Source organism: Scyliorhinus canicula, chromosome 4, assembly GCF_902713615.1.
Source record: "Scyliorhinus canicula chromosome 4, sScyCan1.1, whole genome shotgun sequence".
In the NCBI taxonomy this organism is placed as follows: Eukaryota; Metazoa; Chordata; class Chondrichthyes; order Carcharhiniformes; family Scyliorhinidae; genus Scyliorhinus; species Scyliorhinus canicula.
Window position 1 is genome coordinate 90,100,065 of NC_052149.1, and position 26,778 is coordinate 90,126,842.

Sequence of the window (26,778 nt, forward strand, 5' to 3'; positions counted from 1 at the left end):
ATCTTTCCGCTTCTCCACCTATAAACATCTTCCTTGGAATCCACCATTTTGACTAAGCTTTTGATCACGCAACCCAACATCCCTTTTGGTTTGATGCCTATTTTTCCCCTGCATCTCTGAAGCAGCTTGGAGAATTCTTATAACCCAAGGTCATGGCATAATTGGTAGGAGATGAGTTTAAAGCTATCTATGGATATTAGTGGGCCAAATCTCAGAAACAGAGGCCGAATTAAGAGAAAAAAAGTGCCCTCTGACATAAGGATGTCACAGTTTACAAAGCACAAAGTATTCTCCCCCCCCCCCCCCCCCCCCCCCCCCCAGCACCACGAGGCCAATTATCTGTAAAGTATAACATTCCATAATAAAGATCACCCAATATCTCCTGTTGGAAACTGAAGGTGTAGCCAATATGGGTGAGGTTAAAAGTCAAGCACAGCTATGATGCCCTCCAAAGTAAGACTGAGAGTGGGCAGGCTGCATCTCAATTCACATATCAAGAATTGCCATGGGAAGATATTTGAAAACTGCCATCAGCCATTAAATCTGTATAGCTCCTCTTATTAAAATCCTCAGATTCTGTGGTGCTATGACACAGCCTTTTCAATTACTTTCAGTTGCTCAAGTAGGTTGTTACTCTATTTACATTTAACTGCAGCAGAAGCTCAGGAAGCCAGTCCCTTAACTGCAACACTGTTACTATGCTACGTTATTCATATTATTCAAATTATATATTTCAGCAAATTCATGTAATTAGAGTATCTTTTAAAAGTTTATTTTTTGATCATATCAATGTTTGGCATTATGCGGAGGGTCTTGTGTGAAGTTCTAAATCACATATAAAAGGCACTAAATAATGCTTATATTAATAAGCATAAGGAAAATGAATTGGTTACCCAAGTCCTGCTACAGTTAGGTGCCTGCATTTTGTGTCTTTAATGAAAGATGAAAGTTAACCAAGCATCAATACTTATACTTACCCAGCTGTTTTTGTATCTGCAATATGGTTTCCTCCTTTGATTTTACCTGGAGAGAAGGAGATTTCTGTAGAACCAACTTTTGCTTCTTCAAGGTAACCATCACATAGATCACAAATCATCTCGAGCCCTGACAGATGCTGTGGCCTGAAGATTGGAACAATTTCTTTTAGTATTTATGCATAGCAAGTTTGAGGTTTCTGCACATGAACATTTGTGGCTCATCAAGATGAGGTAGGTTTTAGCACCCGAACCTACACCGAGCTCTCTTGGATCATGGTTCCCATGTTAGATAAAGAATAAGCTTTTCTCCATTCTGTGTCAACTATTTGCCACAGACACAGTCACAGAAAAATATCACTTTCTTAAATTCAATTTAATACACTTCCAACTACAGCCATCCATCGCCACAAGTGATGCTGCACATTACAGCCAAAATAAGAACAGGTATTTGTTGTGGGACCAAACCATAGTTAACTGCTTTCAAATAATCCAAGCTCCAGTCACGTAGGATAGTTGAATCAGCAAGCAGATGAAACATTTACCTCATCAGAATAGACTAATTTAAGCCACAGCAGAGAATCATCCAGTCTCTGTACAGATTTTGTTTCATAAACAATCAGCTGTTAACAACATGAAACAGGCACATTTACAGAAACTATCAGGACACTGGTGAACAAAATTTCTCAACTGGATGTGACCTTTCTAAATTATTTACCTTGGCTCTTGATTACTAAAATGTTTTTTTAAGGCTATTTTTTAAAATCCTGAAATTCAAGGACAATTTTCTAGATATGTCGGTTTACCCTTGGTATGGATACCATTAGTCCCTACTTTGACACTTTTTAAAATAAGAGAATTTAAGTACACACCACTCAGGTTCAGGTCTAATCATCCAATGTTGCAAATCTGTGGCACAAATTGTGAGGAGAAACAAGAAAGGAATTGGCCAATGATGAAACTAATCTTAGTGAAGGGCAGTGCAGAAAGAATAGAATCAACATTTATTGTTTAATGAGTTTCTATCTGGATTGAAAAGTGACAGACTTCAAATGCTCCCGCCAGTCTCAAGCCAAGTTTGGAAAGGCATAGTCTATAATTGTATTACTGGGCATTTTCACATCGCAAGTAGACATACTGTGAATATTTCATGGTCACCGCTGGATGTCACTGAAATTGCAATAAAAAACAAGGGATTCCATACATTCTCATGGCATTTGACCTCTTTCCCAACAGCACAGGAGAATCTACATTATGCATACTGTATTGTACAATATTTACTAAAGTCACTGCCATAATTCAAAATCACGCTATGGATTCTTACTAGCATAATGTACATAGTATTAATAGCAAGCTGGCTCTAGGACATGAATGCTATTTCAGATTGACAGATTATGGTTAGGAACGTACCTCCAAGAGGTATGCTGAGATTTTGGCCACAAGGACAGGAGAAATTACACTGACATTTGCGATGTTACCATGTTAGGGGCATGTCAAACTAAGTGAGAATGCAAGAAGACAGATCAGATGGGGCAATTAGGTACAGGTTAAACTCAACGCAGATAATACATTATTGTAAAAAGAACAGTGAAAAGAATAAAGTAGAAACATTCTCAACAAAACAGAAGAACCAAGAACCAATGGGATACAAATATATTTGATCTGTAAAGGTAAACGTCGAGGTAAAAGAGGCTGAGAAAAAAAGCAGCAAATGGGATTCTGGATGACATCTGGTGGCAGCCATGAACTGAGCAGTCACACAAAAGGTGGCTCTTGTCTAAGAACTTTGATTAAGGCACTTTAACCACAACAAACAGGCACCAAAAGGTCAGCGAATCCCCCAAACCAACCCCCCATCAATCGCATGCCAACCAACATGCCGAGGAACCAGCAACACTGCCGGAAAAGCAGCAAAAAATGAAGAGAGAGAAACCTTTGCATCGGAGCAGGGAAGCCCATGTGGCAGCACGGAACCAGTGACGCCGGTCCCCGCGGAATTTCCAGCGGAGACCCAGACACTGATGGAAAGAATGATGAGTTTCATCACTTCCGAGTTCCAGAAACACAGGGAGACAATGAAGGAGGGCCTCATGGCAGCCATGGGGGCGCAGTGCAGGCCGTGATGGCCAGCATGAAGGAGGCTACGGGCAAAATGGAGCGGAGGCTTGAGGCCCAATAGGTAACAACGCGAGACCTCGAGAAAGCTGTCACGGATCAGGGTGATCTGATTCCGGCACTCAAAGCCACGGTGATGAGGCTGGTCACTGACATTTGTGATGATACCATGTTAGGGGGCATGTCAAACTAAGCAAGAAGGCAAGAAGACAAATCAGAAAGGGCAAAGGGGAAAAAGTCGACGACCAGAAAAAAAAATCACGTTGACAAAACCTGCGGATCGTGGGCCGACCAGAGGGCACGGAGGGAAGGAACTCCATGGAGTATGTAGCAGCAATGCTTGGGAAGCTAGTCGGCATGGAGGGCTTTGCCAACCACTTAGAGGTAGACTGCACCCACAGGTCGCTCCGGCAACAGCCCAAGGCTGGGGAAACTTAGCCCCGATTGTGAGGCTCCACAGATACCAGGATAAGGAACTGATCCTGAGGTGGGCAGAAAGTGTGAAAGCATGCAAGTGGGAAGGACATTCCATCCTCTTGTACCAGGACATTGGAGCAGACCTGACCAAACGCAGGGCAGAATTTAACAACACCAAATCGGCGCTCTATAAAAGGTGAGGTTTGGCATGCTCTACTCCACCAAGATGTGGGTCACCTATCAGGGCAAGGAGTACTACTTCGATGTCCCGGAGGAGGCCAACAAGTTTGTGCGTAAAAATGAACTGGGGAAAAAGTAGTAGAAGGCAATGATCATAGCGCGGGCTTTAGGGACTCAAGAGGGACAGGGGTGACCACATGTGGGGGTGCAAGGGTTGGAGGGGAGAGAAGTAGACAGGGCAAACTAGTTAACAGGACAGCTGCATTCTCAGCGACGAATACAGTGACGGACCTAGGGTGGCGTTATGGTCAGCGGGACCCTGGGCATTTGGAAGCAATGAAGGCGGTGATCGGGGTGGGGGGGGGAAATCAGCTTATAGGGCCCTTAGGAATAAGAAGGAAAGGATAACCAAGCAAGGGCTGATCAATTCAATACTGGAGGTGGATCAACGGTATTCCACGATCCCCAACCATGGAACTGCTGGCTGAGAGAAAAAAGCTGCAGATGGAATTTGATCAGCTCTCCACAGGGAAAGCAATCCACCAGCTCTGCCAAGCATGGGGGTCCTTTTACGAACATGGAGACGAGGCCAGCTCAATGAGATCATGGAATGTATCAATTTCATGCAGTCAGGGAACGCTCCAGGACCAGATGGGTTCCGGTAGACTTTTACAAAAAAAATCATTGCTGACCCCACACCTGCGATTCACTGTCGAGGGGGAGCCTTCCGCTCATGCTGGCACAGGCCTCAATTTCACTGACGACCCAACAGAGTGCAAGTCATACAGACCCATCTCTCTTTTAAACACTGAAGCTAAACTCCTGGTGAAAGCACTGGCGAGGAAGCTGGAAAGTTGCCTGCCAGAAGTGATCATGGAAGATCAGACCAGACTTGTCAAGGGCAGACAACTAACAGCGAACATTAGAGGCCTGTAGAATGTAATAATGTCTCAAAGACAACAGAAGTGATCATCACCCTGGACGCTGAGAAGGCCTTCAATCGGGTAGAATGGAGGTACCTCATGGAGATGCTCGAGTGGTTTGGGTTTGGAGCAGGGTTCACCACATGGGTGTAACTTCTGTGCAGTGCTCCCACGACGAGCAGCAGACGAACACCACCAGCTCTGAGTACTTTCGGCTGCGCAGAGGAATGAGGCAGGGAATGCCTATTATCCTCGCTCCTGTTCGCACTGGCAATTGTCCTTTATTATGGCTGAGCAGCGGACCGGCATTCAGAGAGGGAGTTGGGAGCACAGAGTTTCACTCTATACAGATGACCTGCTCCTTTACATATCAGACCCACTGGCCAGCATGGGAAAGTTAACGGAACTCCTTAGAGAGTTTGGCATCTTCTCAAGTTACAACCTCAACCTGGAGAATAGCAAAATCTTCCCGGTTATCCCCAAAGGGGAAGAAGCGCTAGGGTACAAAATGCCGTCTTGCAGAAGGGGTGACATATGGGAGGCCTGGCCTTGCCAAATCTCCTATTCTACCACTGGGTGGCAAACCCAGAGCAGGCGAGTAGGGTGGCTGAAGAAGCAGGAGGCGGACTGGGTCCAATTGGAAGGGTTCTCCTGCACGTCTCTCCAAGCATTGGCCACCGCCTCAATCCCAGCCCCCCCCCCCCCCCCCCCCCCCCCCCAACACACATACTCTTGGAGCCGGTGGTAGTAACCACATTAAAGACCTGAAACCTGGGGCGGAATTGTCCGACCCCCGCAGGGTCGGGGAATCGCCCGGGGCCAGCGTAAATCCCGCCCCCGCCGTGGCCGGAATTCTCCGCCACCCGGGAATCGGCGGGAGCGGGAATCGTGCCCCGCCAATCGGCGATTCTCCAGCCCGCGATGGGCCGAAGTCCCGCCGCTGTCAGGCCTCTCCCACCTCTGTGCCGGTGGGATTGGCGGCGCGACTGGGGCCCCCGGGGTCCTGGGGGGGGGCGCGGGGCGATCGGACCCCCACGGTGGCCTGGCCCGCGATCGGGGCCCACCGATCGGCGGGTGGGCCAGTGCCGTGGGGGCACTCTTTTTCTTCCACCGCCGCCACGGCCTCCACCATGGAAGAGACCCCCTCCACCGCGCATGCGCCGGTGGTGACATCAGCGGCCGCTCCGCCGCATGCGCTGACTCACGCCGACCGGCGAAGGCCTTTCGGCCAGCCCCGACGGCGATCGGCGTGGCGCCAAAGGCCGTTGGCGCCAGTCGGCGGAGCGGGAGCCACTCCGGCGCGGGCTTAGCCCCTAAAGGTGCGGAATTCTCCGCACCTTTGGCAAGGCCCGACGCCAGAGTGGTTGGCGCCACTCCACTAGGCCGGGACCCCCCGCCCCGCCGGGTAGGGGAGAACTTCGCCCCAGTTCAGGCAATACTTCAAACTCGGTGGTATGTCTATAGAGGTCCCCGTCTGCAATAGCCATAAGTTCACTCCGGCTAGGGTAGATGTGACACTTAGGACATGGAAGGAGGACAGAGGTACCTTGAGGGTGAAGGACCTGTACGTGGACGGCAGATTAGCGACCCTGGGAGAACTTTTGGAGAAGTTCCAACTCCTGAAAGGGAACGACCTTCAGTATTTACAGCTGCTCTTCACAGGGAACTGTGCAGATGTCCTGGCCATTGCCTCTCTGAGGGGCAGGTGGAGATTTCTGCTGCGATGGAAATCAGCAGCACCACCCAGAGCCTCAGAATGGCTTTCAGATCTGGTTGAATTCCTGAAGTTAGAAAAAAAAAATTCTCGATAAGGGGGTCAGAGGAGAAATTTCACAGCACGTGGAGAAGGTTCACCAACCTTTTCGAGGACCTGTTCGTAACCAGCAAACTTCACGATAAATGTAAATAAAATGTTCTCTTTGTAACTATGTACACCATTGTAAAGAAGGAAACATGACAATGGTACTCGATGCGACCTGTGATATAGATGTTGTTGATGGGGTTATTGTTCTTGTTTTGGGTTTTTTTTGTTTTATTTATCTATGTGTTAAATTTGATATTCAGTGTTAAAATTTCAATAAAAATACTTTTTTTTTTTTAAATGGGATTTGGAATATATACAAAATACTTAAAATACTTCATAAAAAATTTCAATTAAGGGGCAATTTTGTGTGGCCAATCCACCTACCCTGTACATCTTTGGGTTGTGGGGGTGAGACCCACGCAGACCCGTGGAGAATGTGCAAACTCCACACAGACAGTGGCCAGGAGTGGGTTTGTACCCGGCTCCTCGGCACCATGAAACAGTCATGCTAACCACTGTGCCATCGTGCCGCCCTATATAAAAATACTTTAGAGGCAATTATAAATGCAGTTAATTTGTATTGGCATTTATTACACAGTTCAAAACTGGTGTACATTTCTAGGCATCCCTTATACAAAGAATATTATAGGTATGGAAAGGTACAGCAAAGATTCACTGAATACTAGGAACAAGAGCTTATAGGAAGAAGGCTTGAATAAAAGGTTTTGGACTGGAATAAAGAAGGTTAAGACAGAAATAAACAGCAGTTTTGTAAACCATTATTGGTTTTGAAATAACACGCTGTGACATTTAAGTCATTCTGTGCACCAGCAGACGTGTGGTAACAAGGAGGACTTAAATCAGGATCAACATATTTGTACTGTGCCTTTCACATAATAAAGCATTTGTAGGTGCTTCACAGGAGCATTATCAAACAAAATGACACTGAGCCATTCAAGGCAATGCTAGTACAGATGACCAAATTCTAGCCAACAAGTAGGCTTTAAGGAGTGTGTTAAAGAAGAAAGCAGGTAGAGAGGTGAGATGTAAGTAGGGTATTCCAAACAAATGGCCTCTGCAACTGAAGGCATGTCACCAATGGTGGAGTAATTGAAATAGGGATGCGGAAAAGGCTGGAACAAGAGGAACATAGATATTTCAGACGGTTATGGGCTGAAGAACCTCACAGAGGTAGAGAGAGGCAAGGCTATGGAGGGATTTCAACACAAGAATACAAATTTTCAAATTAAGATGTTGCTTGACTGAAGCCAATGTAGGTCAAGGAGCATAGGAGTGATAGATGAATGGGACTTAAGTGCAAGTTAAGAGATGGACTGCTGTGTTTTGGTGACCTCAAGTTTGTGGAGAGTGACATATGGGGGAACAGCCAGGACTGCACTGGGATAGTCAAGTCTAGAAGTTGCAATGACATGAATGAAGGTTGCAACAGCAGATTTGCTGAAACAGAGGTGAAGGCAGGCGTTACAGAGGTGGAAATAGGCAGTCTTAGTGACAGCACAATAACGACTTCCAGTGACGACCAGGTGTGAGTGATTGCACATTTGACTGCTCCCACTTATGGCGGTGTTTTTGGGCCTTTTCCCCGATTAACAGGTTGATGGAAAACGGTGCAGGAAGAGCTTATTCCACCGGTGGATGGATTCATGGACCAGAAGTCGTTTTAGGCGAAAGGAGTTGTCGGAGCGAGAAACTTGGCCTGTGAACAGGGGAAGATGGCGGAGGGCAAGAGATCAGCCCTACCATCTCAATGGTCGAGGGAACAGCTGGTGGACTTCTTGAACGAGAAGTTCACCCAGGAGAGAAAGGAGTCTCTGAAGGGCCTGCCGAAGTTGGTGGACCCGCTTAAAGCAGGGATCAACCGTGTAGAGCTGAGGCTGGAGACTCAAAGCCAGGACATCCAGAAGGTGGAGCAGACGGTGGGGGAACAGCTTACTTCGTTGGCGGCTGAGATGGGGGTGATGCAAGTTACCCAGAAGCGGCTTCAGGAGAAGGTGGAAGATCTGGAGAACTACTCTCAGAGACAGAACCTGAGGATTGTGGGGTTGCGAGAGGTTATTGAGGGAGCGGACGCTGGCTCGTAGGTAGCCAAGATGTTGGGGAAGTTGCTGGAAGAGGGGGTCTTTGAATGGCCCCTGGAGGTGGACCGGGCGCACAGGGCGCTGATGAGGAACCCGTAGGGTAACGGGCCGCCGAGTGCGATGGTGGTGCGATTGCACTGGGATCTTGAGGTGGGCCAGGCAGGCGAGGCGATGTACCTGGGAGGGCAGTACTTCAAGTATACGAGGACCTGGGTGTGGAGCTGGCCAAGAGGAGAGCGGGCTTTAACAGGGTGAAGGCCTTTAAAAAGGGGGTGAAGTTCATGATGCTGGACCCGGCCCGCCTCTGGGTGACCTACAATGGTCAGGAGTATCATTTTGAGACACCTGAGGGAGCAATGGAGCTTGTGAGTGACAATGGACTGGCAGGAGAAGGATTACATTGGACTTTGGAGGTGGTGTTTGGGGAGGTTGGTTCTCCCTGTCCCCTTGGCCGGGGAGGTTGTGGTTCGGGTTTCCCCTCCCCCAGGAGGGATTCCTTCCCTCTTTTGTTTTGTTTTTCCCCTGGGGGGTTGTGGATCTTTTTCTCGTCATGGCGGTAACATATCTGGGGGATGGGGGGTTTGGGGGGAACCTGCATTCTTCGTTTGTTGGCTGCACTTGGGGCTGTTTTAAGGGGATATGGGAAGGTCATGGATGAGTGCATTGGGCTCTGTATTTTCCTCTGGGAGGTATTTTTCTTCTGTGGGGGCAGTTGTAGAGGGTTTCTCTGTCTTTATTTGTTGATATTGTTGTTTGCACCAAGGTAGTGTTTGAACGGGTTAGAGTAGAAGCAGTGGGGGGTAGGATCATAGTGTCATAGAATTTACAGTGCAGAAGGGGCCATTCGGCCCATCGAGTCTGCACCAGCCCTTGGAAAGAGCATCCCACTTAAGCCCACGCCTCCAACCTATCCCTGTAACCCTGTAACTCCACCCAACCTTTTTGGACTCTAAGGGCAATTTTATCATGGCCAATCCACCTCACCTGCACATCTTGGAACAGTGGGAGGAAACTGGAGCACCCGGAGGAAACCCACAGACATAGGGAGAATGTGCAGACAGTAACCCAAGCCAGGAATCGAACCTGGGACCCTGGAGCTGTGAAGCAACTGTACTAATCACTGTGCTAGCGTGCTGCGAGCTATGGGCGGGGCCTGCGAGGCTAGCTGGGTGGGCTAGTTCATGGAAGCGCAGTGGGGGCTGAACAGGTGGTTAGTGTGTTGATGGGGGCTGGGATTGTTGTTCTGTGTAGGGAGTGGGGGGGGGGGGGGGAAGACTGCTGACAGGGGCTGGTGGAGTGGTGGAGGGTAAGGGGCGATGCAGGCGGGGAAGGCTCCGGGCCCGGATGAGTTCCCGGTGGAATTTTATAAAATGTTTTCGGGGAACTTGGTGCCCCTGCTGGTAAGGGCGTTCAATGAGGCAAGGGAGCAGGGGCTGCACCCCCCAATGCTATCGCAGGCCTCGATCTCCTTAATTTTAAAGAGAGATAAGGATCCGGGGCAGTGTGGGTCCGACAGGCCAATTTCATTATTAAATGTGGAAGCTATGTTGCTGGCCAAGATCTTGACCTCACGGATTCAGGATTGTTTGCTGAGGGTGATAGGGGAGCACAAGACGGGGTTTGTTAAGGGGAGGCACCTGTCGGCTAACATCGGGCGGTTGTAAAGCATTATAATGACGTCCCCTGAGGGACAAAGTGTGGAGGTGGTGGTCGCCATGGATGCAGAGAAGGCCTTCGACCAGGTGGAGTGGGACTATTTGTGGGAGGCATTGGGGCAGTTTGGGTTTGGGCAGGGGTTTGCGGATCGAGTCTGGCTGTTGTACTATGCGGCGACAACAAGTGTGCGAAAGAACCGGGTGAGCTTGGATTATTTCAGGTTGCACTGGCGAATGAGGCAAGGATGTCCACTCTCCCCATTGTTCTTTTCCTTGGCGATAGAGCCATTGGCAATGGCACTGAGAGCGTCAAGGGATTGGCAGGGGGTGGGAGGGGTTGGAGCATAGGGTCTCGTTGTACACGGACAATTTACTGCTCTATATATCAAACCTTTGGAGGTTATTGGGGGATTATGGGCATATTGGAAGAATTTGATCGGTTCTCAGGGCATAGATTGAATATGGGGAAGAGTGAGGTTTTCCCCATCCAAGCGAGGAGTCAGGAGAGGAGGTTGGGGGAGTCGCCGTTTAGAGTAGTGGGGGCAGGCTTTCGGTATTTGGGCATTCAGGTGGCGCGGGGGTGGGAGCAGCTGCACAACCTGAATCTGGCTCGATTGGTGGGACAATGAAGCGGGAATTTAGGAGGTGGCATGTGCCCCCGCTATCACTGGCGGGACCGGAGGGGGGGCTCTTCCAAACTTAAAAAATATATATACTCTTTAAAAAATTTAGAGTACCCAATTCATTTTTTCCAATTAAGGGGCAATTTAGCGTGGCCAATCCACCTACTCTGCACATCTTTGGGTTGTGAGGGCGAAACCCACGCAAACACGGGGAGAATGTGCAAACTCCACATGGACAGTGACCCAGAGCCGGGATCGAACCTGGGACCTCAGCACCTTGAGGCAGCAATGGGCTCTTCCAAACTTGCTGAATTATTATTGGGCGGCGAATATAAACATGGTCAGGAAGTGGGGGAGGGGTTGGTATGGGAGCAGATGGAGGCAGCCTCTTGTAAGGACTCGAGTTTGGGGGCATAATTGACAGCACCTCCACCGTTTTCACCGGCCAGGTACTCCACAAGCCTGGTAGTGGTGGCAGCCTGGAGGGTGTGGGGACAGTGGTGGCAGCACCTGAGGCTGGAGGGGGCCTCAATTTGGGCCCCGATCTGCGGGAATCATCAGTTTGCTCTGGGGGTTTTGGGGGTGGCAACGGAGGGAGGCGGGGGGGGGGGATTGAGAGGTTGGGATCCATTCATTAGGGGCAGCTTCTCGAGCTTGGAGGGGTTGGTGTAGGAATTTGAGTTGCCCGCCAGGAATGGGGGGTGGAGCCGGTGGGATGTTAGATATTTATTTGTTTTGATTATTAGTATTCTTGTATGCTTGCTTTTTTATGGTTGTGTTTGATGTATATGGAGAAACACCTCAATAAAACGTTTTACAAAACAAAAATTATGGCATGATAATGAGGTCAGAGCTCATCTCATGGCTAAAGATGACACCAAGATTGTAAACAGACTTGTTTAATCTCAAACTGTTACCAGTGAGAAGGTTTGAGTCGGTAGCTCGGCAATAGAATTTGGAGTGAAATGAAATGAAATGAAAATCGCTTATTGTCACGAGTAGGCTTCAATGAAGTTACTATTAAAAGCCCCTAGTCGCCACATTCCGGCGCCTGTCCGGGGAGGCTGGTACAGGAATCAAACCGTGCTGCTGGCTTGCGTGGTCTGCTTTAAAAGCCAGTGATTTAGCCCAGTGAGCTAAACCAGCCCCTAGGTTTGGGGCTTCAGAGTGGGGCTTCAGTCTTTCAGTTTTTCATTTAAGGAAATATCTGTACATCCCATATCTGTGCTGAATTTAAGATGATGCAAAGAATTAAATGGAAAAATAATGACTCCTGCACTCTCCTCAGCACAACACAATTTATTAGAATGTGGAATACTTTACTGCAAGTAGTCATAATATGAAAGGGAACCATATAAAAATTTGAAAAGAAAAAGTATAAAAAGATTCTCAGACAGCAATTTCAATTAACTGCACATTCTACTGTTCCCCTACTGGCCCGCTATCTACTCACAATGCAGCCTAAGCCCAGATATTCATAGTTACTGGAGTTCCCCATTAGCTGCAAGAGAAAAGGGTACTACAGAATGCAGTATTAAGTTACATGAATCAGGGACTGGTATAAAGCAAAATGTACGATTAGGTCATACAAATTGGGGGTTGGTGGGAAGGAAAGCATCAGTTAAGTTGATAACAGACTTATAGTACAATTACCGAAGTCCAGGTGTGCTTCTCCCCGCTCTTATATTGTAGATTTTTATCTTGGCTCCGAGTAGGCAACTTAATGCTGTGCACACACGCAAAATCTGCCCTCCCTGGGAAAAGAAAAATGCACTTTCAGAATCTTAACATTTGTACACAAACACAGCAACATTTATCATACAGCATTTATAATGCTGCTTAAAGCACTTCAGAGAGGTGTAATCAGCCAGCCAAAGCTTGTGATATTAGATGGGTTGAGGTGAGTCTTAAAAGCATGGAGTTTAGACCGTGAAGCTCAGGCACCCAAAGACATATCCACCAATGTTGTGGGGAGTCAAATAAAGAGAGGATGGAGGAGATTACAGCGGTAAGGAAAGTGAAAGCCAGGAAAAGATTTAAATATGAGGATAAGAATTTTAAATTTGGAGGTATTTTGGGATCAGGAATCAACAGGGGTCAGTGTGGACATTGTGGCGAGCTGTACTTGGTGTGGGATATCAAATGTTGTTTTATATGGAGTGAGAGGAATGGGAGATTGGAAAGAACAGCATCAGAATAAAAGAGTGAAAATGACAAAATGATGCTGAGGGTTTCAGCTGCAGATGAACCAAGGTAGGGATTGGTGCAGAAGCAGATGATGTTCATGGAGGTGGAAGTAGGTGGGTTCTGTAATGTAGATTTTGGAATTGGGTGGTTGTCTTGGTTTTGAATGGGATGTTGAGGTTGCTGATAGTCTCATGCAGCTCGAGGCAGTGACTGTAGAGGTATGAAAACTATTCATGGTGGTGGCACGGTATTTGCCAAAGACAGTTGCTTTGCTCAACTCAGTGGTGAACTGGTGGTAACTGCAGTTCATCCAAGATTGGATGTCAGACAAGCAACCTGAAAACACATAGGCAGCAGAGGCTTAGAGGTGAATAGGTAGAACTAGGTGCCATCGTGTACATGTCTGTGGATGACATGTCTAAGGGGTAACATGTATACAAAGATGATGATGGGGCCTAAGGTGGATTCATGAAGAAATGTAGGGTAAAGCGAGGATGCTTGAATCCACAACCTCTAAGAGGCAAAGATGTTACCAACTGAATTGTGGTTGATACCTCAATATGTGATGTATTGGAGACCATTAACTTCCACCCAGTAGGTCATTGGGTGGAAATGTACTTACTACCTGAATTTCCACAGGTTGATAATGTACAGTTGCTAGGCCTGCACAGGTCTTTTAACGCGTACTGGGTTAATGACTGCATCAGGAGGCATCTTGGCAGTATCCCCTTAAATTGCTCTCCCAGCAATACCTCTCACTGATGGCATCAATAATATCTTGGTCAAAATAACTACATAACAAATCAGTGTATGTTTTAAAATCACAATTTATTTTCTTCCCAAACCACATCTCATCTAGTGGGTGAACATTTGTAAGATAAATAACACATTATCCATAGTCGTCACTTCATGGTTTTATTAAAGCTCCAGTATGATAGGAAGGCCTAAGCATTTTGGCTTAATTAAGTGCATGCTATGGGCCACAAAAGCGTTATAAATATTCATATATCTCAAGTTGCAACTACTATTGTGGTAAAACCACTGTACTATATATTACGTGTATTGTGACAGATGGCCACTATTATAGTGAATGGGTAAACCACTACCCAATGGCTCCACCCCCCTTGGGCCCGGTATAAAGGTGGCTGGTCTCCACCTCAGATCCAGTTCAGGATCATAGGCCAGGCAGCTTACAGTTTAGTGTATTAAAGCCTCAGTTACATTCATCACTGGTCGTGTGTTTATTGATGGCATATCAACTATCTATCCTGATTTAGGACTTATCCGCCAATCGTGCAACACCAAAACCCTTCAGGCCTCCGAAATTCAAATTGTGCAGTCGAGAAAATTAAATATATATAAAATTGCACAGAGGCCAGAGTTTGCCTGGGGTCTGTTGGGACAGATTGACAGGGCTTTTCCTTAACCCAAGGACAATTGCCTGGACAACTTGCCCTGCAAGAGTCAAAGCCTGCAGCACATCCCTGACCAGATTGAAATGGATGCACATCATGGCCAACACTGGGTACATTACTTTTCCCGCAATTTCCACCAGACGGATTTTATTTTATAATACGATATGTGTGAGGGTTCATTACGATCAATTGTTAATGCCATACCCACAATGAAGAAACGTTTCAGAATTTCACTCTGCAGTAATGCCTCTCGGCTAGAACCACCATTCAAACATCAATTACTCTGTCCTGCTCCTCACAAGGCCCCAAAAGCCGGGAGCTCGGCGGAAACAGACCCAACTGCAATCACCAGCCGCACTCACCCCCTCCATTATCCCACCATCAATTTCAACAATCTGCTCCGCCATTGCCGTGAACCGAAATAACCGCCTTCGCCTAAAAAGCCGCAACTTCAGGGCAGCTCCGAACAGCAACCCGAACCGGATCCTCACATCAATCATCCGCTAACCCCGCCCCCCGGATCAATCATCCGCTAACCCCGCCCCCCGGATCAATCACCCCCTAAACCCCGCCCCCCGGATCAATCACCCGCTAACCCCGCCCCCCGGATCAATCACCCCCTAAACCCCGCCCCTCCCATCAATCACCCGCTAACCCCGCCCCCCGATCAATCACCCGCTAACCCCGCCCCCCGGATCAATCACCCGTTAAACCCGCACCCCGGATCAATCACCCGCTAACCCCGCCCCCCGGATCAATCACCCGCTAACCCCGCCCCCCGGATCAATCACCCGCTAACCCCGCCCCCCGGATCAATCACCCGCTAAACCCGCACCCCGGATCAATCACCCGCTAACCCCGCCCCCCGGATCAATCACCCGCTAAACCCTGCCCCCCGGATCAATCACCCGCTAAACCCCGCCCCCCGGATCAATCACCCGCTAACCCCGCCCCCCGGATCAATCACCCGCTAAACCCCGCCCCCCCGGATCAATCACCCGCTAAACCCTGCCCCCCGGATCAATCACCCGCTAAACCCGCCCCCCGGATCAATCACCCGCGAACCACCGACCCTCACATCAATCACCCGCTAACCCCGCCCCCCGGATCAATCACCCGCTAACCCCACCCCTCACATCAATCACCCGCTAACCCCGCCCCCCGGATCAATCACCCCTAAACCCCGCCCCTCACATCAATCACCCGCTAACCCCGCCCCCCGGACCAATCACCCGCTAACCCCCACCCCTCACATCAATCACCCGCTAAACCCCGCCCCCCGGATCAATCACCCGCTAACCCCGCCCCCCGGATCAATCACCCGCTAACCCCACCCCCCCCTATCAATCACCCGTTAACCCCAGCCCCTCACATCAATCACCCGCTAACCCCGCCCCCCGGATCAATCACCCGCTAACCCCAGCCCCCCACATCAATCACCCGCTAAACCCCGCCCCTCACATCAATCACCCGCTAAACCCCGCCCCTCACATCAATCACCCGCTAACCGCCGACCCTCACATCAATCACCCGCTAACCCCGCCCCCCGGATCAATCACCCGCTAACCCCAGCCCCCCACATCAATCACCCGCTAAACCCCGCCTCTCACATCAATCACCCACTAACCCCACCCCCCATCAATCACCCGCTAAACCCCGCCCCTCACATCAATCACCCGCTAAATCAAGCTCCTCACGTTAATCACCCACTAACCCCACCCCCCAGATCAATCACCCGCTAACCCCACCCCCAGGATCAATCACCCGCTAAACCCCGTCCCTCACATCAATCACCCGCTAAAACCTGCTCCTCTCCTCCTCAACCGACGACGTGTAGCGTCGCCCGACTGAAACCCCCTTTATCGACAACTGACGATACGCATGCGTCACCCATCTTCCGCTCATTCGGAAGAACCAGCACAGAGGAGACAGGCTGAAGAACATCGTTCTGCGTTTTTAGGTTGTTTATCTGAGCTCAGAAGGCCGAGACGGTGATCCTATTGAAACATATAACATTCCGAGGGGGGTTCTGGCAGGGTAGACATCCTTAAACAGGAAAAATTAAAAGCAGTGAACTATTGAAATGGATTACCCGCAAATGCTCGATTTCCAAGCATTGTCTGGCATCTCTGACTTTGTCTATATAAATGTTTCTGGAATATACCTCCATTCACCTGAGGAAGGAGCAGTGCTCCGAAAGCTTGTGTTTGAAACAAACCTGTTGGACTTTAACCTGGTGTTGTAAGACTTCTTACTGTGCTCACCCCAGTCCAACACCGGCATCTCCACATCATGGCTCTCCTCAATCACCAGCTAAAGCCTGCCCCTCACATCAATCACCCAGTGAAACCCTGCACCCCTCATCAATCACCTGCTAACCCCACTCCTCACATCAATCACCCACTAAACCCCGCCCCTCACATCAATCATCTACTAAACCCTGCCCCTCACATCTGTCACCCACTAAACCCCGCCCCTCACATCAATCACCCACTAAACCCCGCCCCACACATCAATCACCCGCTAAATCAAGCCCCTCACATCAATCACCAGCTAAACCCAGCCCCTCACATCAATCACCCGCTAAACCCCGCCCCCACATCAATCACCCACTGAAACCCCGCACCCCACATCAATCACCTGCTAAACCCCGCCCCATGTCAATCACCCTCTAAACCCTGCCCCTTACATCAATCACCCGCTAAAAACCGCCCCTCACATCAACCACCCACTGAAACCCCGCCCCTCACATCAACCACCCACTGAAACCCTGCCCCTCACATCAATCATCCGCTAAACCCTGCCCCTCACATCAATCACCCGCTAAACCTCGCCCCTCACATCAGTCACCCGCTAAACCCTACACGTACATAAAAAGCTAAAGGGTAGCCAGGGAAATGGTTGGCCCACTGAAGGATAGGCAAGGGAATCTATGTGTGGAGCCAGAGGAAAAAGGTGAGGTACTAAATGAATACTTTGCATCAGTATTCACCAAAGAGAAGGAATTGGTGAATGTTGAGTCTGGAGAAGGGTGTGTAGATAGCCTGGGTCACATTGAGATCTAAAAAGACGAGGTGTTGGGCGACTTGAAAAATATTAAGGTAGATAATACCAGGACCTGAAGGGATCTACCCCAGGATACTGAAGAAGGCTAGAGAGGAAATTGCTGAGGCCTTGACAGAAATCTTTGGATCCTCACTGTCTTCAGCTGATGTCCCGTAGGACTGGAGAATGTAGTGATCTATACATCTGCACAGACACCAGGGACTACAGCACAGATGTAACAGCCATAGCATCACTAGAGGGCAGTATCAGAGATGGGTATAAAGGGTCCAGCCCAAGGGAGGATCTGCCTCTTTCAGAAGCACAGGGCTAGTGAGCAGCAGCAGACAGAGACAGCTCAGCATAGGCAGTTTACCTTAGCTTCACTGGTGATATCTCTTGACTGTATTACATCTAGGTGAGCTCTGGAAACAGAACGACCCTCTGAATAAAGTATTTGTATTAACTGTAAGTCTACAATCTTTATTCAAATTTAGAGAATAACATAGAGAATAGCCAATGTTGTTCCTTTGTTTAAGAAGGGTAGCAAGGATAATCCAGGAAACTACAGGCCGGTGAGCCTTATGTCATGTGGTGATTGTAGATCTGAGTAGATGCAATACAACTGAGCAAGCACTAGAGGGAGCACGGGAGAGCTATATATACACAGGGACAGGAAATGACAACACACTTCACGGAAGGCAGAACTCGTAGCAGGACACAGACACAGGCAGGCAGCATTTGAGGTAGCCGTAAGTTAAGCTCAGAAGAGAGAACGAATTCACAATAAAGCATCTTCTCCACCTTTGAGACTACGAGCTTTATTAAGACACGAGGAACAACACATGTCAGTGGTAGGGAAATTATGGAGAGAATTCTTCGAGACAGGATCTACTCCCATTTGGAAGCAAATGGATGTATGAGCGAGAGGCAGCATGGTTTTGTGAAGGGGAGGTCATGTCTCACTAACTTGATACAGTTTTTCGAAGAGGTCACAAAGATGATTGATGCAGGTAAGGCCGTGAATGTTGTCTACATGGACTTCAGTAAGGCCTTTGACAAGGTCCTTCATGGTAGACTGGTAGAAAAGGTGAAGTCACACGGGATCAGGGGTGAGCTGGCAAGATGGATACAGAACTGGCTAGGTCATAGAAGGCAGAGAGTGGCAATGGAAGGGTGCTTTTCTAATTGAAGGGCTGTGACTAGTGTTGTTCCGCAGGGATCAGTGCTGGGTCCTTTGCTGTTCATAGTATATATAAATGATTTGGAGGAAAATGTAACTGGTCTGATTAGTAAGTTTGCAGATGACACAAAGGTTGGTGGAATTGCTGATAGCGATGAGGACTTTAGAGGTTACAGCAGGATTTAGATCGCTTGGAGACTTGAGCGGAGAGGTGGCAGATGGAGTTTAATCCGGACAAATGTGAGATAATGCATTCTGGAAGGTCTAATGCAGGTAGGAAATAGACAGTGAATGGTAGAACCCTCAAGAGTGTTTACAGTCAGAGAGATCTAGGTGTACAGGTCCACAGGTCACTGAAAGGGGCAACACAGGTGAAGAAGGTAGTCAAGAAGGCATACGGCTTGCTTGCCTTCATTGGCCAGGGCATTAAGTATAAGAATTGGCAAGTCATGTTGCAGCTGTATAAAACCTTAGTTAGGCCACACTTGGAGTATAGTGTTCAATTCTGGTCATCACACTACCAGAAGGATATGGAGGCTTTAGAGAGGGTGCAGAAGAGATTTACCAGGATGTTGCCTGGTATGGAGGGCATTAGCTACGAGGAGCGGTTGAATAGACTCAGTTTGTTCTCACTGCAACGACGGAGGTTGAGGGGCGACCTGATAGAGTTCTATAAAATTATGAGGGGCATAGACAGAGTGGATAGTCAGAGGCTTTTTCCCAGGGTAGAGGGGTCAATTACTAGGGGGCATAGGTTTAAGGTGCGAGGGGCAAGGTTTAGAGGAGATGTCAAAGCAAGTTTTTTACGCAGAGGGTAGTGGGTGCCTGGAACTCGCTGCCGGAGGAGGTGGTGGAAGCAGGGACGATAGTGACATTTAAGGGGCATCTTAACAAATACATGAATAGGATGGGAATAGAGGGATACGGACCCAGGAAGTGTAGAAGATTTTAGTTTAGACGGGCAGCATGGTCGGCATGATGTACATGTTCTTTGTACATCAATTACCCGCTAAAACGCACCCCTCTCAATCACCAGCTAAACCCCGCCCCTCATATCAATCACCCAGTGAAACCCCGTCCCTCACATCAAACCCCCAGTGAAACCTCACCCCCCACATCAATCACCCACTGAAACCCCGCCCCTCACAACCACCCACTGAAACCCCGCCCCTCACTTCAATCACTACGTGAAACGCCGCCCCTCAACAAACCACATTCCACACAACAAACCCCGCCATCATAGTAAATATTGTCGCTCACTCAAATGCCGCCCCTCAGAACAGGTTCAGTCCCAGGTTCGATCCCAGCCCTGGGTCACTGTCCGTGTGGAGTTTGCACATTCTCCCCGTGTCTGCATGGGTCTCACCCCCACAACCCAAAGATGCGCAGGTTAGGTGGATGGGCCACACTAAATTGCCCCTTAATTGGAAAAAAATAAATGGGTACTCTAAATTTATTTTTAAAAATCTTTGCCTTCCACCTCAACAGCCTGGACATTTCAATGAACCAGCTCCAGCATGATAGCATCATCAAATATATACACTTTTTAGCATTCTGAAGGAACCATTCCATCTGCAACGCCCTGGCCCATTCCTTAGTCATTCCCAACAACTCCTCCCTTTCTGCCAGTACCTGGGTTTCAGCTGGTCCGTCTCCTGACACTTTTATTTCCAGTATTTCCGAACACTGAGAGATAGAGAACGAACACAAGAGCTCACAAAGTAGGAACAGGAGTAGATCATATGACCTGTTGAGCCATTCAATTTGATTATTGCTGACCTTGGGCTTCAACTTCACTTCCTGTCTATTCCCCAAGTCTCTTGATTACCTGAGAGACCAAATTTCTCTCTATCTCAGGCTTAAATGTATTCAGTCATGTAGCAACCATAACCCTCCAGGATAGAGAATTCCAAATATTCATAATCCTTTGAGTGAAGTAATTTCTGCTCACCTCAGTCCAAAATGGTTGGCCCCTTATCCTGAGGCTGTATCCCCTTGTTTTAATTCCCCAACCAGCAGAAACAAACTCTCAGTGTTTACCCTATTGTTGGATTTATTAATTGTTTGGCGTCCTTTAAAAAATCAACGAAATACATACTGGGAAATAAATGATTTTTAGAAATGCTTAGTTGTAACAAGTATAATCAATGTTCTGGAAAATAAGCAAACTGTTGAACTCTTAAGGTCATGTCCGCAGATACTAACAATGTTTCGAAGAATGTTCCATGTAAACTCTACCTAAAGAAACAATATATGGATATGCCATTATATTGAAGACATATTCAGCAAATTGCAACAATCAAGTAACATAGTAAGGCTAGTGACTAATCATGATGAAAAGGCTTTAACTATGAGAAAGCGCATGGGAAACTACTGAGTCAGGGAAATATTAATTAATCTTGAGTAAGTGATTAATGTTTAATTAACTAATCACCTGTTGAGTAATTGACACCTTTCTGTACAAATCAAGGGGGGTCTCAGCTGTGAGTTAGAACCAATGTAAAATGAGTAAGGGACTAAACTATAGATAAGGATTTCTGTAAGAACATGATCGTATTATTGATCTTTGACAGAATTCTAGCCTTTCGGAATTCTTGAAGCATTTGTTGAAATTACTTTTATTTTCAATGTATTTTCTTTACATTTTTCTTGTGTTTATGTTTTAACGCTTTTTCGCTATGTCTTGACAAGTTTATGTATTATTTTGATCTAAGTTTTGATTCAGTTCTTATGCAAATTAAGTGAATATTTAGCAATAAAGTCATGCTTTGGACACCTCCAATCAACTGGACTGGTTACCTTATTTTGGGGAAAAAATAAGCGATCCAACACCTATCAAGCCTCTTCAGAATCTTATACATTTCAATGAGATTGCCTCTCATTTTTCCAAACTACAGAGAAAATAGACCCAATTTGCTCAGCCTCTCATTGTAAGTCAAGTTCCTCATTCCAGGGACTAATTTAGTGAAACTTCGCTGTAACGCGCCCAACACAAGTATATCCTTTCTTAAATGTGGAGACCAAAACTTCACACAGTCTTTCAGATGTAATCTCACCAACAACCTGTTCAACTTTAGCAATACTTCTTTATTCCTGTACTCCAATTCCCTTGCAATAAAGGCCAACATACCATTTGCCTTCCTAATTGCCTGCTGTACCACCTGGTGTTAACTTTTTTCAATCATTGTACCAGCACACCCAAGTCTCTTTGCAAATGCATACTTAGAAGTTTCTGACTTTTAAAAAAATGTTCAGCTGAAGGACAGCACAATGATGCAGTGGTTAGCACTGTTGCCTCACGCGCCGAGGACCTGGGTCACTGTCCATGTGGATTTTGCATATTCTCCCTGTGTCTGCGTGGGTCTCACCTCCACAACCCAAAAAGATGTGCAGGGTAGGTGGATTAGTCACGCTAAATTTCCCCTTAATTGGAAAAAGATAATTGGGTACTCTAAATTTATATTTAAAAAAATATTCAGCTCTTCTATTCTTTCAACCAAAGTGAATAACTTCACACTTCCCTCCATTATAATCCACCTTCGATCTTCTTGCCTATTCCCTTAATCTGCGTCTGTTTCTTGGCTGCAGCCTCTCTGTGTCTCCCCATAGCTTATCTTTCCACATGGCTTTCTTTCATCAGCAAACATAGATACAATACTCTCTACTTCATCTAGATGGCTGAGACCTCATCACTGGCCCTTGTGGTACACTACTATTCATGACCTGCCAACTTGCAAAAATCCCATTTACACCCATTCTGCTTCCTACCTGTTAACCAATCCTCTTTTTATGCTAATATATTACCTCCAATTCCATGCCCACTTATTTTGCCTATTAACCTTTTGTGTGAAAACCTATCAAAAATCGTTTGGAAATCCAGGTGTACTGCACCTTCTGGTTCCCCTTTATCTACCTTACTAATTACACCCCCAAATCTGCATTGTTAAACTAGATTTCTATTCAACTAACAACTGATATAGTTCCCTGTTTCTTCTCTCCCTTCTTTATTGAAAAGCGAAGCAACATTTTTCAATTTCTGAACAAATAGTACCATTCCAGAATCCAAAGAATTACAGAAAATTGTAACCAGCACATCCACTATCCATCAGGCCCAGGGATTTGTTGTTGTTTAATCCCTTAAATTTCTCAAATATTTTTCCCTTGTGGATACTAATTTCTTTCATTCCCTCACTCTTTTTAGCACCTAGTTTACTATCTATTTCTGGAAAGAAACTTGTGTCTTCTACTGTGAAGACAAAAACAGAATATTTCTTCAATGCCTCTGTCATTTCCTCATTCTCCATTATAATTTCTCCCGACTTTACTTCTAAGGGACCATTGGCTACTCTCTTCCTTTTTATATATGTACAAAAGCTCTTACAATCTATTTTTAAATCACTGGCTAGTTTACTCTCATATTCAATTTTTTTCCTTTGCATCAACTTTTTGGTTACTCTTTGCTTGTTTCTAAAACACTCTCGATCGTCAGACTTGTTACTGTTTTCTCCAACACTGTAAGCCTCATCTTCTAATCCAGTACTATCCCTAATCTCCTGAGTGGGTCACAAATTGGTATTTCTTGCTAGGTTTTGCTTTTCAATGGAAAATATTTTTGTTGGACTTTTTATATTGGTTCTTTAAATTTTTCCCATTGTTCATTTACAGCAATTTTTAAAAAAATGTTTTAGTGTAGCCAACGAGTTTTAGAGGCAAAATTTGGTTCCAACTCCATCTACAAGTTTGCTGACGATACGACCATAGTGGGCCAGATCTCGAATAACAATGAGTCAGAATACAGAAGGGAGATAGAGAACCTAGTGGCGTGGTGCAGCGACAACACTCTATCCCTCAATGCCAGCAAAACTAAAACTGACACCCCTGTCAGCATCAACGGGGCTGAGGTGGAGATGGTTAGCAGTTTCAAATTCCTAGGGGTATACACGTCTCCAAAAATCTGTCCTGGTTCACCCACGTCAAAGCTACCATCAAGAAAGCACCTCAGTGCCTATACTTCCTCAGGAAACTGAAGAAATTCGGCATGTCCACATTAACTCTTACCAACTTTTACAGATGAACCATAGAAAACATCCTATCGGGCTGCATCACAGCCTGGTATGGCAACTGCTTGGCCCAAGACTGCAAGAAACTTCAGAGAGTCGTGAACACAGCCCAGTCCATCACACGAACCTGCCTCCCATCCATTGACTCCATCTACACCTCCCGCTGCCTGGGGAAAGCGGGCAGCACCTCCCATCCGGCTTACTCCCACCCCTCACACCTGGCTTACTCACTCTTCCAACTTCTTCCATCGGGCAGGAGATACAAAAGTCTGAGAACACGCACAAACAGACTCAAACACAGCTTCTTCCCCGCTGTAAAAAGACTCCTAAACGACTCTCTCATGGACTAACCTCATTAACACTACACCCCTGTATGCTTCACCTGATGCCGGTGTTCTGTGGTTACATTGTATACCTTGTTTTGCGCTATTATGTATTTTCTTTTTATATCCTTTTCTTTTCATGTACATAATGATCTGTTGAGCTGCTCGCAGAAAAATATTTTTCACTGTACCTCGGTACACGTGACAATAAACAAAAATCCAATCCAATTAATTTTTTCCAATTAAGGGGCAATTTAGCATAGCCTATCCACCTACCCTGCATATCTTTGTGTTGTGGGGGAAAAACCCACGTAATCACGGGGAGAATGTGCAAACTCCACACGGACAGTGACTCAGAGCCAGTATCGAACCTTGGCGCCGTGAGGCAGCAATGCTAGCCTACAGCCAAATCTTTTAATCTATTTATAATTAAAACAGACATGGTTCTGTAGAAGGGTCATATGGACTTGAAGCATTAACTGTGTTTCTTTCTCCACAGATGCTGCCAGACCTGCTGAGTTTACCCTGCATTTTCTGTTTTTATTTCATGTTTCCAGCATCTGTAGTATTTTTCTTTTCTCTTAACTATTTACCTAATTTACTGTAGCCAGTTTCCCTTTGTTACAGACACCTGGTCAGCTCTCAGCAATGGCTCAGATTCTGGACCAAAGCTGCAACTTTAAGTTTTAAGATGATACGGGACGATTATTCGTTCCATGGTTGATAATATAAGAAATAGGGCTATAATTTATAAACAAACTTTATTAAAACAAAAGAAAATAACACAGTATTTAAACTTTTAAATTTCAACCCAACAATAACAGATTACATGTAGTTTCGTAACCTTAACAAACTAGTTCCCATGAAACAGCAGCTCACACACCACTTACACAGGAATGGAAATGGCAATACTTACATTTACAAAGCAAACTTTCTTCCTCAGGGAAATTCTTTAGAACCATTTTAAGACAGCTGAAGAATTGGAGGTGCTTATTAAGGCTCAAGGACTTGGACTGAACTGAAAGGGTTTGAAAGAGAATTTGCTGGTGACTGGGATTGGTTTGTATGGGGACGTTTGTTGTCAAGATATGTGTTTTCTCTTATTTTCCCTTTGTTCCCCTTCTTCCTTTTTCATTTATGTATAGAGTTGCTGTTAATTGAAATTGATGTGTTTTGTTTGGGACTTCTTCCTTTTTGTTGTGGTGTTTTATTTTTGGTGGGCAGTTATGGTTTTGAGGGAGTATTTAGTGGGGGGAAGGGGAGGGGTGTTGGATAGATTCAGGGTTGAGGGAAGGGGGTGAGGAAGCTTCAGCTCTTGGGTGTGGTGGTTTGGGTTTTGGTTTCTTTTTTTCTTTGATTGATTATTTGTGTGATGTGGTCTCTGGTGGGGGTTACCTCGCTAACATGAGGTTGGCTCATGAACGGAACGAGGTGGGTGGAGGGGCTGCAGCTTGCAGGTTTAGGGAAGTTTTGTTGAGACTGAATGGCTTGGGGGGAAGGGGATGAAGGAAAGGTGTTAGTTCAAGAGGAAGTTGCTGGGGATTTTTGGGATGGGGGAGTAGAGCACTAACGGTGACTAGGGGCTGTTCTGTGTTCCATCTGGTGGCTGGGGCTGGCTGCCATCTTGGGTGGGCTCTGGTTTTAGAAATATGGGGGTTGTAGGGGAGAACCCCATGCAGTGGAAATAGCTGACTTGAAGTGAGGGGGGGGGGGGTGAGAGACCTCCGATTTGATTGGTAACATGGAATGTACGGGGTTTGGGAGGCCAAGTGAAGTGAGCGAGAGTTTTCTTTCATTTGAAGAGTTTGAGGGCCGATGTGGTGCTGTTGCGAGAGACCCACTGGCGGGTGAAGGATCAGATTAGGCTTCGTAAGAGTTGGGTGAGCCAGGTGTTCCACTCGGGCTTTGTTAACAGGGCCTGGGGGAGGTGGCAATATTAATTTTAATATTAATTTAAAGAGAAAGTGTAGCGCACCAGAGTGGTAGGTATGTCATAGTTATGTGGACATTGGAAAGTAAGACGGTGGTTTTAGCAAGTGTGTACGCTCCAAATTGGGACAATGTAGAGTTCATAATAATAATAATAATAGCTTATTGTCACAAGTAGGCTTCAATGAAGTTACTGTGAAAAACCCCTCGTCGTCACATTCCGGCGCCTGTTCGGGGAGGCTGGAACGGGAATTGAACCCACGCTGCTGGTCTTGTTCTGCATTACAAGCCAGCTGTCTTAGCCCACTGTGCTAAACCAGCCCCGTGAAGGGGATGCTGGCTGCCAGACCAGACATGGGTACGCATCAGTTGATCCTGGGGAGAGTTTTGAATCCTAAATTGGATCGGTCTAAACCAAAGTCGTTGGCCCCTTCAGGGGTAGCGAAGATACTGGCGGCATTCATGAAGGAGATGGGTATAGCGGATCCATGGCAAACTTTGCAGCTTGGTGCGAGGAATTCTCCTTTTTCTCTCTGGTACATAACATGTACTCACGCATTGACCTTTTTGTGATGGAGTGGTCTCTGCATCCAGGGGTAAGGAAAGCAGAATTTTCCACGACAGTGATTTCAGATCACGCTCAGCAGCCGGCGTAGAGTTTGGGGCTCTTAGCGGATTTGGGATTATGTGTGAACATGGTTAGGGTGATGGATGAGTATGTGGAATTTAACAAGAATGGGACATGTCACCCATGGTACTGTGGGAGGCCCTGAAGGCTGTGGTGAGAGGGGAGATCATCTCGCATAAGGTGCAGGTCGTTAGGGAGGCAAGGGAAGAGTGCCAACAGCT

General features: G+C 46.8%; 1 protein-coding gene across 1 annotated transcript in view; it reads right to left on the bottom strand.

Annotated features, from left to right (window-relative positions):
• The window catches only part of rtca (RNA 3'-terminal phosphate cyclase), a 41,883-nt gene extending 26,982 nt beyond the window's left edge, over positions 1-14,901 (bottom strand). The window contains exons 1-3 of the mRNA XM_038794761.1: positions 14,755-14,901; positions 12,444-12,544; positions 978-1,121 (exon numbers count right to left, since the gene is read on the bottom strand). Coding sequence (XP_038650689.1) covers positions 978-1,121; positions 12,444-12,544; positions 14,755-14,892 — 383 coding nt within the window. The 5' untranslated portion in view covers positions 14,893-14,901. The remainder of the gene's footprint in view (positions 1-977; positions 1,122-12,443; positions 12,545-14,754) is intronic.
• Between the last annotated feature and the right edge of the window lie 11,877 nt (positions 14,902-26,778).